This window comes from Colletotrichum phormii (genome assembly GCF_030913505.1).
Source record: "Colletotrichum phormii strain CBS 102054 chromosome Unknown BDP81scaffold_7, whole genome shotgun sequence".
In the NCBI taxonomy this organism is placed as follows: domain Eukaryota; kingdom Fungi; phylum Ascomycota; class Sordariomycetes; order Glomerellales; family Glomerellaceae; genus Colletotrichum; species Colletotrichum phormii.
Window position 1 is genome coordinate 402581 of NW_026851449.1, and position 14475 is coordinate 417055.

At 54.4% G+C, this 14475-nt stretch overlaps 4 protein-coding genes across 4 annotated transcripts; 3 read left to right on the plus strand and 1 right to left on the minus strand.

Annotated features, from left to right (window-relative positions):
• The first annotated feature begins 1920 nt into the window (after positions 1-1920).
• BDP81DRAFT_201663 (transmembrane protein UsgS) lies at positions 1921-3639 on the plus strand. Its single transcript, XM_060582549.1, has 4 exons — positions 1921-2184; positions 2259-2365; positions 2456-2628; positions 2682-3639. Exons 1-4 carry the CDS (start codon positions 2019-2021, stop codon positions 3421-3423), a joined length of 1188 nt encoding a protein of 395 aa, XP_060446702.1. The 5' UTR covers positions 1921-2018; the 3' UTR covers positions 3424-3639.
• A 374-nt stretch (positions 3640-4013) lies between these two features.
• BDP81DRAFT_201660 (acetamidase/Formamidase) lies at positions 4014-6284 on the plus strand. The gene is made up of 8 exons (XM_060582548.1): positions 4014-4228; positions 4290-4308; positions 4365-4422; positions 4485-4715; positions 4854-5156; positions 5256-5344; positions 5432-5674; positions 5787-6284. The coding sequence occupies exons 1-8, from the start codon at positions 4154-4156 to the stop codon at positions 6080-6082; spliced, it is 1314 nt and encodes a 437-aa protein (XP_060446703.1). The 5' UTR covers positions 4014-4153; the 3' UTR covers positions 6083-6284.
• A 201-nt stretch (positions 6285-6485) lies between these two features.
• On the minus strand, positions 6486-7740 carry BDP81DRAFT_448197 (OTU-like cysteine protease; the record flags this gene model as incomplete). Its single annotated transcript, XM_060592262.1, has 2 exons — positions 6486-7312; positions 7374-7740. 2 exons carry the CDS (start codon positions 7738-7740, stop codon positions 6486-6488), a joined length of 1194 nt encoding a protein of 397 aa, XP_060446704.1.
• Positions 7741-9228: 1488 nt separating this feature from the next.
• BDP81DRAFT_345847 (uncharacterized protein) lies at positions 9229-13723 on the plus strand. Its single transcript, XM_060586106.1, has 5 exons — positions 9229-9861; positions 9921-10023; positions 10082-10928; positions 10992-11551; positions 12106-13723. Exons 1-5 carry the CDS (start codon positions 9434-9436, stop codon positions 13423-13425), a joined length of 3258 nt encoding a protein of 1085 aa, XP_060446705.1. The 5' UTR covers positions 9229-9433; the 3' UTR covers positions 13426-13723.
• The last annotated feature ends 752 nt before the right edge of the window (positions 13724-14475 follow it).

Below are 14475 nucleotides of genomic sequence, written 5' to 3' on the forward strand. Positions count from 1 at the left end.
ACAAAAGATGGGAAGTGGAAGCTTGGACGGATTTGGGATTTGCTCATGGTTCGACCAGGGGTTAACGATGTCACGGCTTCTTGGGGACTCGTTCGAGCCTTTGGAGGAAACACGCGCCCGACTGGGGGGTTCTGACGCTGCCGGTTTCCTGACCATCGCGTCGCGGTTTGATAGCGATGGACCCCCCGCGCCCCGCACCCACGTCCCTACTTCCAAGTGAGCCCCTACCATACGATGAGACCTCTCCTCCCTTTCTCACGTTTTCATTCGTCGTCTGACGTATCTCATCATCTCACTTTACCTCATTCGACTTGATTGCTAATAATGCTCAAACACTGAGGCAGACTCACGGAGACATGAGTGAGCCTCTTGGTTGTGGTTCGACTTGAACATGCATTGCCACCTGGTAATTATAGGAGAGACTCTTAATTCCATCCAGTATTGCGGGAGTTTGAGACAAAATGCACTCACACACTCATTCACTCACTTAGGAATACCCTAACTAGCTTTCACATGCTCTCTCACCCACTCACTTAGGAATACCCTTACTAGCTTTCACATGCTCTCTCACTCACTCACTCACTCACTCACTCTCCGTCTCTCATACCTGATCTGAGTCGGTTATGCTAGATTTTCAACACCACATCTCACCCGTCTTGTTGTGATTAACTTCGCTTTGATCTCTCACTTGCCCCCTTCTTCTTATGCACGGAGACCATCTAGATAGATCTGGAGAACAAGCTAGGATGACTAGGCTCACTGAAGCGCGCGCCCTCGTCATGTGCCCGGCCCCATCTGGAGCTAACCTGGAGATTGCACGTCGTAGTCGCTTCGCTAATAAGGTACCGCTCTCCATTGATGATTGGGGGGTCGCACCGGGGACAGCCGACATATCCCAGCCGAAATGCACCCCTAACTTTTTTTCATGACTACTTCGTATGGGGATTGATATGGGGGAGCCCAGGGCGTTGTAATGTTCGCTTAGAAGAAAACGGCAAAGATGAGACGGGGCAACCTCAACATAAAAATCCAGTGGAAACCCTGGCATTTCAGCCGTATCAGTGGCAGTTCATGTTTGGTCATTACTTTTCAGCTCCGCCTTGCAAACTCGCCTCTGAAAATTGAGGCTTGGAGAGCTCGTGTTGCCTCGTCATTTCGGCCCTCACCGCATTCTCAACCAGAAACTAGCTTCCGAGGTTTACAAAAAGCTTCGAGAGCCTCGGGTGTCCCATGACAACAGCCGCCTTATTCAATTGCAGATATATGACCTGGGTCTTATACCTACCCTGAAGCAGCATGGGAGGTAGCAATTCAGGGACCTGCTATTGGTCCATTGAAGCTCTGACCTTCCAAGCATCGAGCTTTTCGAGCTCTGAGCAATGCGTGCAGGGGTTGCAGCTCTTAAGCCCAGCGGACGCGTTCTGGGATGCAAGTTCGACGCGTGCGCAGTGCAGCCGCAGCCGCAGCCGCAGCAACTCGACATGAACCGGTGCCATATCTCTGAACATTTCAATCCACTTGCACCCGACCATTGGAGCTGACTGGTTCTGTGTTGATGCATCGCTATGCAGCTAGCCCTCATACAAGCGAATGGTATTGCGACTGAGGCGCCTTAATTGCGGTGGTTTGTTTCAGTGACTTGTACCTTAGCTGCTGGCTCATCACTTATCTTTATCTGGTGAATATCGATAAGATAAGGGTAACGGGGACTGCCCGGCACTCGGTGAAGCTCGGACCATCAGGACTTCCGGATGTACCGGTTGCAGCGTCGCGAGGTACTTCGTACCTACCTTGCTCCCAGGTCTCTCAGCCACCATCCCCGGCATGGGTGTCGTCATCGTCTTGCCGCCACAGTCAGCTCCAGCTCCCGGCAAGTTTAGCTTGGCCAAGCACCAGCCCTGCGCTGACATGGTCGCAGCAGCTCGTGTGCCCCTCCAAAACCCTCGACAATTTGAACCTCAACACCCAGCAACGTTCGTGGTGATCGGCATAGTCACTTCCACAACCTCGAGAAAACCATGGCGACCTCCGAAAAGGGCGAAAGGCGCGACAAGCTTGAAGGCCAGATCGACAAGCAGCTCGACAAGCTTCCCATTGACAAGGAGAGACTGAAGCGAGAGTTCGACCTGTCTCATTTCGACGTGAACCAGATCCTGCGGGGCATCCAGTTGACGCTGGTTGGAGGTCAGTTAATGGAACCATGGCCTCCAGTTACTCTGAGATTTGTAGATCAGGTTGAAATGCTAACCGTCGCTAAGCTCAACGAGCTCTTCAGAACCCCGCCTTGTTTACTTCGGACCACTACCGACAAGCCGGCATTGCCGTCTTGAGTGGCCTTGCCATCCGTCTCGTCATCTCCATTCCCGTATGTCTACCTTACACCCCTGCGTCAGGAGCACGAACAACCACCGAGATACTCCTCTTTTCCTCAAGTTAGGTATTAACACTACGATAGATGATTGGCGTCAGAGTCTTTCTCTGGATTCTCTCCTTCTTCCTGAGCCTGGATCATGTCACTTGGGACGACCAGATTGTCGGGGGCCTCAACTTCATCGAGGAATATGTCTTGCAGGTCCCCTTTTTCCTCATGGCGTTGATGCGTTACGTCACCCCGACTCTCGACAACATGCAAGTACACACCTCGACCCCCAGTCCTCGGGTTTTTGCTAACATGAAGGCAGGTTCATGGACTCACTGAACTGGGTCGACAAGACGTACGTCCAGAAACACAAGCATGAAGACCCGAACAAGCTTCGAGACATGTACTATCCCAACCTTAAGATGTACAAGGTCAGCGACGGCAGCACCCACACAACTAGCACGGCCGAAGCCATCAGCATGTTCTTGTATCGCTTCGCTCGAAAGGGTGCCATCTCCCTCGCCGTATTCGCCCTGTCGTATCTCCCCGTCGTCGGTCGATTCGTGCTGCCCGCAGCCAGTTTCTACACATTCAATAACGCCGTCGGCTTGGGCCCTGCGTCTGTGATCTTTGGAACTGGCATCTTCTTGCCCAAGCGGTACATTGTCATCTTCCTGCAGAGTTACTTTGCGTCAAGGAGTTTGATGAGAGAGCTCCTGGAGCCGTACTTCTCTCGGGTGCACTTTACCAAGGAGCAGAAGAGAAACTGGTTCCGGAACCGCGAGGGATTGCTGTTCGGCTTCGCCATTGGGTTCTACACGCTGATCAAGATCCCGCTCGTTGGTGTCTTGATCTACGGTATCGCAGAGGCCTCAACGGCGTACCTGATTACCAAGATTACCGACCCTCCCCCGCCTCCCGCCGAGAAGGCTGCATTCGCCGCGAGCCAGCAAGAGTGGACGAACAAGCACGAGTTCCTCAACCTTTCCCTCGGCGATATTGATGCCATTCACCTCAAGTCGCGGCCGGCAAACCCGACAGCCGATGCGCAAAAGCACGAGTAAGCAAATCGCTAGGGAAGGGCGAGGCTGCCCGTTCGTCTGTCGCTTTTCGGCGTTCGCTACGTTTAATTCAATGGCGTGAACCCATACATGCCGGGATTGGGTGACATTCCGCGGACGTTTTGCACTGGTCCTTTCTGCAACAGTACGGGTGAACGGGACCGACAAGGCGTAAACGACAGATGCCGAGATAAACAACCCCCCGGATTGCAATCAATTACGGTTTAATGATAGGAGCAGTCATGCGATATGAGATCACCACGCCCTTCTTATCGATTGGTTTTTGGGGAGTGGCCGACGGGCGGAGCCAATGCAGGGGTTGCCAGACACAAGCCTCTTACGGTATCGGGTCAAAAGCTCTTATCAATGTCCCGCAGCCTGCACCCAGCTCCGCACTTGCACGGCACATTGAACGCCCCAGCAGCCACCACTTCTCACACAGTTGGGGATAGGTGATCCCATACTCGGGATAGATAGCCAGGCGAGGCAGGAGAGAAAGGTGTCTCATTCGCTGGATGAGATGCTTCCGAGGAGACCAGGGCGGGGTAGTTTGGAGACATTAGCTTGGATGCATGTATATATATATATATATATCCACCACACACGAAGCAGACCAAAATCGTCCGGATGGGCCTAACACTCACTCTCATACCAAAAAGTGAATGGCTCAGGTCCATTGTCTTGGAATTATCTCATCCTGAGATCAATCAACTTTGCATTTAATTATTCCATCATGGGGAAGACAGGTATTCGTACGGCTAACAAGGTCAGCTTTGATCAGCCGGCTTCTGAGCAACCTGGCCTGCACGTAAGTGTCTAAATGCCGTCGATTTAAGCTTTGAAACCCAAGATGTTGACAGCCAAACCAGAACAGATGGCACCCCGACAGTAAGTGCTTTGGTTGACAAGAGTCCAAGTCATGATACCCTCTAACCAACCTCAAGTCCCCTTCTCCGGCACAATCAAGAATGGCGAGACTGTCAAGATTGAATGCGTAGACTGGTAATCCACCTCATTCAACCTCTTGTGGTTTAGTATCCACGAAACTCACACATCCCACACAGGACCGGTGGCCAGATTGGCAACAACGACTCGGCGGACGACATGCTCAACGTCGACCTGACCAAGATCCACTACCTCAGCGGTCCCTTTGAGGTCGAGGACGCCCAGCCGGGCGACCTGCTCTTGGTGGAGATCATGGACGTTCAGCCCTTCGAAGACCAGCCGTGGGGCTTCACCGGTGTGTTTGATAAGAACAACGGCGGTGGGTTCTTGGATGAGATGTATCCTACCGCGTAAGTTCTTCCCATGTCTCATCACTCATTCTCACGAGGACCAACGACACTTTTCGTTTATCTACGTTGGAAGAATCCTCGCATCGGCATCATCTTACCAATAGAGCACCACTGCTAATATGGCCACCGAATACAAAGCGCAAAAGCAATCTGGGACTTTGAAGGAATCTATTGTTCCTCGCGCCATATTCCCGGTGTGAAATTCGCCGGTCTCATCCACCCGGGCATCTTGGGCTGCGCACCCTCCGCCGAGGTCCTCGACACCTGGAACACGCGCGAGGGCGAGCTCATAGCCGCCAACAAGCTCGACCGCGACGTCGCAAAGCCGCCGGAGCCGATCAATGTGCATGCTGGCGCGGCGGACGCGGCGTTGAAGGAGAAGGTTGGTAAGGAAGGGGCTAGGACGATTCCTGGGCGGCCTGAGCATGGCGGGAACTGCGAGTGAGTTTTCCCTTAACGGCTTTGACTGCTTCCCCGGTTTGACGGACGGACTTGGTGGATGATTGGAAATAAGGATTACTGACGTTGAGGGGGTGATAGTATCAAGAACCTAAGCAGGGGAAGCAAAGTCTACCTCCCAGTCCACGTCCCCGGCGCCAAATTCAGCGTCGGCGACTTGCACTTCTCCCGTAAGTTTTTAACTACGCCGGCTCTTCCTCTCAACTGGCGGGCGGCTATACTCTGTATCATCAAGTATCCAACTAACCATGCCGAAGAGGGCGACGGAGAAATCTCCTTTTGCGGCGCCATCGAGATGGCGGGCGTCATCACAATCAACTTCAAAGTCATCAAGAACGGCGTGGCCGACTTGGACTTGAAGTCGCCCATCTACATCCCCGGCCCCGTCGAGCCGCAGTTCGGACCGGGGAGACACATTTACTTTGAAGGGTTCTCTGTTGATCAGCACGGGAAGCAGCATTACATGGACGTTACTGTTGCCTATCGCCAGACGTGTCTCCGTATGTCATCCCCCCTTTTTTTCTTCACAAGTGACTCTTTACTGCTCCTCAGCCGATCACTGCTGCCGGATAAGATTCTGAAAGACGTGAATCTGCTAACGCGAATGAAAAGGTGTCATCGAATACCTCCGCCGCTTCGGCTACAGCGACTACCAAGTCTACCTCCTTATGTCCTGCGCCCCCATCCAGGGCCACGTCGCGGGAATCGTCGATATCCCCAACGCGTGCACGACCATTGGTCTGCCCATGGACATTTTCGACTTTGACATCTCGCCGGGTGCGGGCAAAGTCGAGAAGCGGGATTTGGGCAACTGTGTTTTCGCGACGGGTGTTAAGGAGGGGACGGTTACCAAGGGCGGGGCGAATAGTGAGCATAGCTATGGGGGTGGGTTGACTTACAAGGAATGAGATGGGGTGCTGTGTCGTTGGGAATGAGATGAGAGTATTTTTGAGCTTTGCCTTTGATATGGAGGTGGAAATTTTGAGTGATGTTTCTTTTGCCTACATTTTTTATGTCTTGTTTCATCACGAGCGATTGAGGCAGAGCTGCGAGATGAGGTTTGATTGGAGTTGAATGAAGTTGGGCAAGCGTAGTCACGAGTTATCGTAGTCGTCGAGTCTTTATGTGAATTTCACTCGTGAAATACCAAAACTCATCCGAAAGGCGTTTTCAAGTCACTTCCTGTTTATTGAATTTCTCTGCCAAAAACAAACCAAACTCCCCAAGTCATTGGTTCCCGATCCTCATATAACCGTGCCCAACAACTCCGCCCCGCCATGCATATATCAATAGGCCCATTCTCTCTGCTCATCAAAAGTCCGGAATCTCAGTCATGGCAGTGTGCCCCGTCGCGCTCGTGTGAATCCTGGCCTCGGCCGTACCGCTGCCCAGCCACTCACAGCCAGGAGCATCACACTTGCGCAGCGCGTTATCGCCAAAGACAGCACCACCACCACCACCACCACCACCAGCAGAAGCACCGGCACCGGCACCGGCACCAGACGATCCACCCGCAGGCTCGTCCTTGATCTCGCTGAAGCCCATATGCCCCGTCGCCTTGGCATGCTTATTCGCCTCCTTCTGCCCGTTCCCCAACCAGTCGCACCCGGCAACGGTACACCGCAGCAAGAACTCGGTGGTATCCGTAAAGTAATGCATCTCATGCAACTTGCGAATCAGCGCTCTCGTGCGGTCGAGAACCTCGTCGTCGGCGGTACTCCAGTTCGTCCGGTCGAGTTCGGGCGGGAGGTCCGAGTGCGCGTACGGCGGCTCTGAGGGGCTGCACGCGATGCGGTCGTAGTGGATGCCCGAGTAGACGAGGATGCAGCGCGACTCTTTGTTCTCGCCGAAGCGGAGCGGGTTTTGGGACTTGACGTCAAAGGCGACGACTTCGAGATCGAAGAGGTCGGAGAAGATGCCTAGCTCGATGGCGCCGCCCCAGCGCTCTGGATCTTGGATGGTGCGGATGTACTTTTCGACGGGCATGTCGAGGACGGCTTCGGGGTAGTCGTCTGGGTGTTGGCGGATGTAGTCTGCTACCATCTTGCGGAGCTCTTTGGCTTCCATTTGCTTGCCGGGGATGGCGCCTCCGAAGGCGGTGAAGAGGCAGCTGTTGTCGTCGGGCATCACGCGAAGAACTTGGGGGGTTTTCATGTCAGATGAGAAGAGGTAACAGTTTGGGGAGTGAAGGGTACTCACGTAACGTCGACTCGCGCTCCGGCCACGGGATGCTGATGTCCGAAGGGGACGGGTCGGCGTCGAGGCGGGGCTTCTTGGACGCCTCCGGAGCTCGAGCGGCCGGGGCGGCGACGGCGGCGGCGGGCGGGGGTGTGATTGTGCGGTGGTGGGCTGGCTCGATGCTGAAGGACTGTCCGTTGAGGCCCAAGTCCTTGGCGTTGGCGTCCTTTTGCTCGAGGGTCAGGGTCTGGAGGGGCCAGCCGTACTTGAGGCTGAACTCGGTGATGCCCGTCTTGTCCTTGATCTCGTTGAAGAGGTCTCCGACTGTGGCGGTGTCGTCGAGGGAGACGACGCCTGTGCCTCCCGGACCCTTGTATCTGGCTCTCATTGTGGTGTGGATGTTGCTTTGCTGGAGGGCCTGTGAGAGGATGAGTATGATGTTCAAAAGTTGAGATCGCGAGTCGAAGTTTCTGATAGTGCAATGACGCACAAGCTTCGAATTGGAGACTGACAGGAGACGATCTTGGCCGGAGACGGATCCGGACGGACGACAGATGGCCACCGAGCTCTTGATGGCGGGGTCGAACGGAGGGGTTTATCTTATCGCAGATGATCACCGGCGGGTTCTCACTCTGAGACTCGATTGCCAAGGAACCTGGTTGTGAGACGTAGGCCCCTATGCGCCCCAAGTCGGTGCGTTTGACTCAAGATTCGAGTCTGATCAGCTTCGTAGAAGTCTTCCGGCGTGAGAGAACTGTGGCGAGGTCCTCGGCGAAGGAGGCGGGAAGGGTGCTTCTACAGCTATGTTGGATCCAAAAAACGATGGAGTTGACTTGCACCTGTGGCAGGAGGGTAGGGTAGAACAACTGTTGCCGAGAGTTCGGATGCACTAGAAGCTTCTCCGCTTATTAAGTAGCTCTAGCAAGCTGCTTTGAACAGGTCGTGTGATGTTTGGAACGTGGGAAGACTTGGGACACCGAGTCTGAGCGTTCATGACAGATGGACGTTTTCAACCTAAGATGCCCGGGCTACCTTGGGTCAAAACCCAATGGTCTGGACGCTCTGGTAGGGCAGCAGCTTTGTCCGACTCGAGAAAGCAAAGGATGACGGCGTCCACGGTACCAGTGCTGGGATTGGAGGTTTGTGCTTGTCTTTGATCGTTTCCCGAGTGGAGAACTACTCCAACAAACGCCGAGCTGCTGTGTCCTGTCCCGGTGCTGCAGTGACAATGACTTCATGGTTCCACGTTGCAGTCGCCCACTTTGTCTTTCCTCCACTGTGTGCCTGTAGAGTTGAGCTATGAGGAGCGATGATATAGAGCTGAAAATAGCTATCTCCGAAATCAAGAGATAGCAACTATCTGTAAGTGAACCGTGAAAACCGGAGATACAGGTCAGAGAGGTACTATGAAATGACATCCTGATAGAGTCTTGAAGGCTTTGAAGACTAAGGATGGTAAACAGGGCCAAGGAATAGTTCGAGTAAATGACTCAATCAACCTTAAAAGGTACCATGCAAATGACTTAATGGGCCTTGCCTTTCCTCTCTTTCTCAACTCGGGCAAGGAAGAAGCTGTTCAAAGAAGCGAGAGGTAACAAGAAATAGCACCATCAAGTGCCTCCTTACCCGTTGGACAGCTCGAGGTACCTTGTCACTTGTCACTTGTCACTTGTCCCTGAAGCCATTGATCCAAGTCCCCTCCGGCTCGTCCAATGGCCCGTCTTCAACGTCCCAGTTAGCCGAGGTGGAGCCGGAAGAGGCCACCACCGGCCCCGGGCTGGTTCCTTGCTAACATCCCCTCTCAGCACCACTTGTACCCGTAGTACCCCGGCCAGCTCCCGCCTCACTGCTTTCGCAAACCTTCAATTCCTCAGCTCCCGCCCCCCCCCAAAGAAACGTAGTAACTTGTAAAATCCCACCTTTGCGACGCAAGCCCTCGACCCCTTCTCCTACTCGACCTTGCCAATCAAGAGGGTCCACTGTCTCGTTCGATCCCTTGTGCCTTCAATTGTCACCAAAGAGAAGAGGATTCCTGAAGCTGCCTTCGCCTGCGGATTCCCGAAGAGGTTGGAGGATAAACCATGGCGACGCGCAGCGACGCGCCCGAAGTGCGCGAGTCCATCGAGGCCAAGGTCACCAAAGATGTCGAAATGACCGACGCACCCGATGCCGACGCCAACACCGCCGACGCCAAACAGCCCGAGCCGACTGTCTCCGCGAAACCGCCCCAATCCGATAAAATGGACATCGACGCGGGTGCGACCGCCGACGCCGATGCGGATGCCGACGCGGACGCCGACGGTGAAGCGGATGCAGATGGCGACGTGGACGCAGATGCAGACGCAGACGCAGACGCAGACGCAGACGCAGACGCAGACGGCGAAGTTGACGTAGACGCGGATGGAGACCCAGATGATGGTGCCGCATCGCCCGTGGAATCCGAGCCTGGCGACCTTTTGGATGTCATCCAAACCATCAGCTCAACCGTGAGCAACTACAAGGATGAAGAGTACGTTGGGATCAGAGGCATCCTTTGCGCATCTTCCTGCTAATCAATGGTCGTTGTAGTGGTGAATGGTGGGCGGCTAGTTTCCAGCGCATCCCGAACAAGCGTCAACTGCCAGACTATTTCGAAATTATTGAGAACCCCATCGCCTTTAGCACTATTCGCGTATGTCCTGCCCATCTGCGGAGCCTTCTTGGCACGACAAAAGACTGACCCCAAGTAGCACAAGATTCAAAAAAAGCTGTACACGGATTTCCCCGAGTTTGTTCGCGATCTTGCACAGATTTGTCACAATGCGCAGGTGTACAATCGGCCTTCCTCGGCCATCTTCAAGAGTGCCACCGTCATCCGAGACCTTTTCAAGAAGGAACTACAGAAACTCGTTGCCAAAGGCACGATCAAGTCAGAAGAGGCTGAGCTTCCCGATTTGGGCGAGCTCCCGCCCGCGGAAGACTCTTCGCCAGAGGCCGAATCTGAAGAGGAGGAAGGAGAAGAGGAGGAAGAGGAAGAGGAAGAAGGAGAAGACGACGAATCCGACGATGACGGAAAACGCCGACGAAGCAGGAGGCGTGCCCGGACTTCGCTCACCAAGCGCCAGCTTGAGGAGGCCCGGGAGGAAGACGAACATAAGAAGCGCGGCCGCCCTCCCAAAGTCTTGACACCGCTTGAGGCGCGTATTCACAACGTCATCAAGGGCCTGCGCAAGTTCCAGTCAGACGACGGTGACTTGCTCATTGGTCCCTTTGAGAAGCTGCCCGATAAGCTTGCGAACCCGGACTACTACCAGGTCATCACCAATCCCATTGCGCTCGACAACATCAAGAGGAATGCTAAGAGGAAGAAATACTCGACTGTCGACGACGCGCTTAAGGACATCGAGCTCATGTTCAACAACGCAAAGGAGTACAACGAGGAGGCCAGTGACATTTACGAAGCCGCTGTCGAGCTGCAGAAGCAAGCGCGTGAGCTGGTTGCTCAGGAAAAGTCGAGGCCGGATGATGAGTTCCGTGATGAAGATGGCAAGCTGCCACTTTCGGAAATTCATCACAACGGCCAGGCGTGGCGAGTCGGTAAGTCTTGTTTTCGGTGCCTTGTGTACAATGATGACTTGGGTCCTAACGGCTCCTGTGTAGGCGACTGGGTGCATATTCGTAATGTTAACGACATGGCCAAGCCCATTGTTGCGCAAATATTCCGAACTTGGCAAGATCGAGCTGGACAGCGATGGATCAACGCCTGCTGGTACTACCGGCCCGAGCAGACGGTGCACAGGTTCGAGAAGCACTTCTTCGAGAACGAGGTGGCCAAGACGGGCCAGTATCGCGATCACCAGATTGAAGAGGTGCTCGACCGATGCTTCGTCATGTTCGTCACGCGGTTCAATAAAGGGCGGCCGCGTACACTACCGGCGGACAAGGAGGTGTACGTGTGCGAGTCTCGGTACAACGAGGCGACTTGTAAATTCAACAAGATCAAGACGTGGACGAGCTGCGTGCCTGACGAAGTCCGGGAGAAGGACTACGAGATGAAGCTGTTTGGCCAGCCGCGGCGGCTCAAGAAGGTGCCCAGCCCGATCAAACACCTCCTGCAGGCGGATGCGAAGGAAACGGATGAGCTCCCGAAGCCGACCTGGGGTGCTGCAAACGCACCGCCCATTATTGGTGCCGTGCATCGGCGTCCTCGAGAATCAAACGTGAGTTGTGATGTGAATCATTTTGTTTTCCCTGCTGTTGTCTCTTTCGTTTGGCCTGTCATCTTGACCTGGGCCGGCTTGTCATTACGGGCGTGTCTCTTGCACGAATACGTGCTGGAACACCTGCACGAATACCACACAGCCTTACCGTGCCGCCTCCTGGATGAAGGAGGTGGATGGGATAATTGGCAACCCTCCAACAGCACTACCACACCCTCTCGTCGTCCCTTCTCGGTTATGCAGTGCAGGTAGATAAAGGGAGCGACGCGTGTGGGATAACAACACCCTGCAGCACGTATCAAACGTGCTTCGCAGCAGAATTTTGTGCCCTCACATCTCACTCTTGCTCTTACTCTCACTCTCACCCTCATCCTCATTTCCACACTCACCTTCACCTTGACCTTTCAATTGCACTTTCGATTTTTACCTTGCCTCTCACTCGTTGCTGCGCGTTAGTTTTTCTTTTTCTTCTGCTCTCACAGCCTACCTTTTGGGACTCACTTCATCTTCGTTTGTTTTTTCCATTACTGACAAAGTTCACTTTGATTGTACAGGAATCTCCTCCACCTGAGCCCACGCCTTCTCCGCCGCCCATGAGCCAAGAGCCTGCGCGACGGCCTTCAGTCCTTCAGGCGATGCGCCAGACGCCCAGCGACATGTCGATGGGCAATCCTCCCACGCCTTATGGGCACGGAATGGGAGCTGCACCGTCTCCCTCGCCAGCAATGTATGCTCAGCAGTACACGCCTCAGCATGCTTCAGCATCGCCAGTCGCGGTGAACCATCAAACGCCGGTGCCTCTACCCCAACTTCCTCACCAGGCGTCTCACTCTCCGCAGCAGCCCATCCGCCCCATGTACCAGCAGCAGGGATTTGCGCCAAGCCCGTTCCAACACCAGCAGCACCCTCACCAGCACCCGCAACACCAACAACAGCACCCACAGCACCATCAGCAACACCCGCAACAGCACCATCCCTACCACGCACCACAGCACATGCACCCCCAACAGCAGCAGCAACACCACCACCAAGGCCCTCCCCCTCCAGCGCCTCAGTTCCAGCAGCAGCACCACCTCCCGCCGCACCAGCAGCACCATCAGGCCCAAGCGCCGGTCCCACAGCACCACCAACACCAGCAGCACGGCCACCACCAAATGCATCCACAAATGATGCCAGCAAATCCCATGGGCGGCCCGACCTACAACCATCATCAAATGCAGCCTCATCCCGCTGCAGCCCGCACACCCATGGCCAACACGCCCAATGCCATGCAGCCCGCCAATGCCTATAACCCTCCCAGGCCGTCAGAGGTTTTTACCCTGGCCGACCCCCTCAACGACCAGATCCCCGAAGAGGTGCGCAGCCAGTACAACAGGGACGAGAACGGCAGAATCTTTTTCTACTCCACACCGCCCATTGCTCGCCCCGACCACGGCCTCGCCCCAGACAATGCCAACTCGGGCCACAGCCTCGCCTACCTTGCTAAGAGCAACCCTCAATGGCTGGCCGAACGCACCTCCCGCGCAAAACCCTTTGCCGTCGCCAAGCAGAAGGAGCTCAAGGTCAAGATGGCCCTTGACAAGGTCACCGAGCCTGCCAAGGGCAAGACGGGAGATGAGCTGCGCGACTGGGCCGCTGATTCCCTCGTCCGCTACGTCGAAGCGCACGCCCAGGAGACCACGCGCATGCGCGACGAGGGTGACCTGGACGAACATGACCGCCTCATGAGGGAGCAGCGCGCCGCTCGCCGCAAGAAGACCAGAAAGGAGTTGGAGGAAGAGGAGGAGCGAGCCGACGAGGCCAAGCGTGCCAATTACCTGGAAGACATTTACTTTGTCCACTCCAGTCTACGCACGCCCAAGCCTGCTCACTGATGGGGAAGTAACCGGATTGAGCAACATCAAACGTGTATTCTAATCGACATCGTCCCTGCTTCCTGATCCTTCGATTGTAAGGGCCTTGCGTAGGGAGGATTGATCGATCTCCTGGGTAGAAAGGGAGCGGAGTTTTCGGCGGGTCGGACTGCTGTGATACCTATTGGCTTTTTTTTGGAGTTTTGAAGGGGGAAACAAATGGCTCATTGTATCATAAAAAAAGATTATCATTGTCAGGGCATCATGATGCCCGTTCAAGTACCTAATTCGCACAATTGAGACGGAACAGTATTCAGAGCTCCCCGTTATTTGCAAACATGTCCACCAGCCTGACTCTGGCTGAGGTGAACGTCTGTAAAGGACACCTCTTGAATTGTTAATCAGTGTGTCATTCTATGATGACGTTGGTGTCTATCTAGGTGTGCTGATTCAAGAAGTGTGTTGAGCCACGGTTCAATTCCAAAAGTTGATACAGAATCATGAGCTCGCCAAACCATGACCCAGTCTTCATCACCATGCACCCTCCAAAACCTCGTCCTTCGAGGCCTCTGAAAGGCCGAACCAGGAGACCAAGCTTTGTGAATGGCTGGCTGGCTGGCGGCTGTCCCTGCGCCGGTCGAGGGAGCGGCCCGGCCGAGTTCCTCCGGCTATGGGCGTAAAAACTTCTATGCTTCTTTCGTGGTTTTTTGACATTTTTGCCTCAGGACCCCTACCCCATATTAAACAGATCTCTCACCAATCAAACGCAAGCTTCAGTGCAGCGCCAGTGCAGCGAACCCGACAGGCAAAAGCCAGGCCCAACCAGGGGCACTAGCGCAGATCTGATTCGCCCCCTAAAGTCATGTGCCGGCTTATGTGACTCTACCACTTGAATCTTGGCCAATGTCCCTACCATTCAGATATCCTACTTCTGACGAGATTCGACGTAGATATTTATAGAATCAACCAAATGAACGCTATTCTTCTCTATATGACTATTGTCACCCAATCGATGCCTTGAATCTCTTAACAGTCATCAAACGAAGACTCTGCTCCTCTATATACACGTCC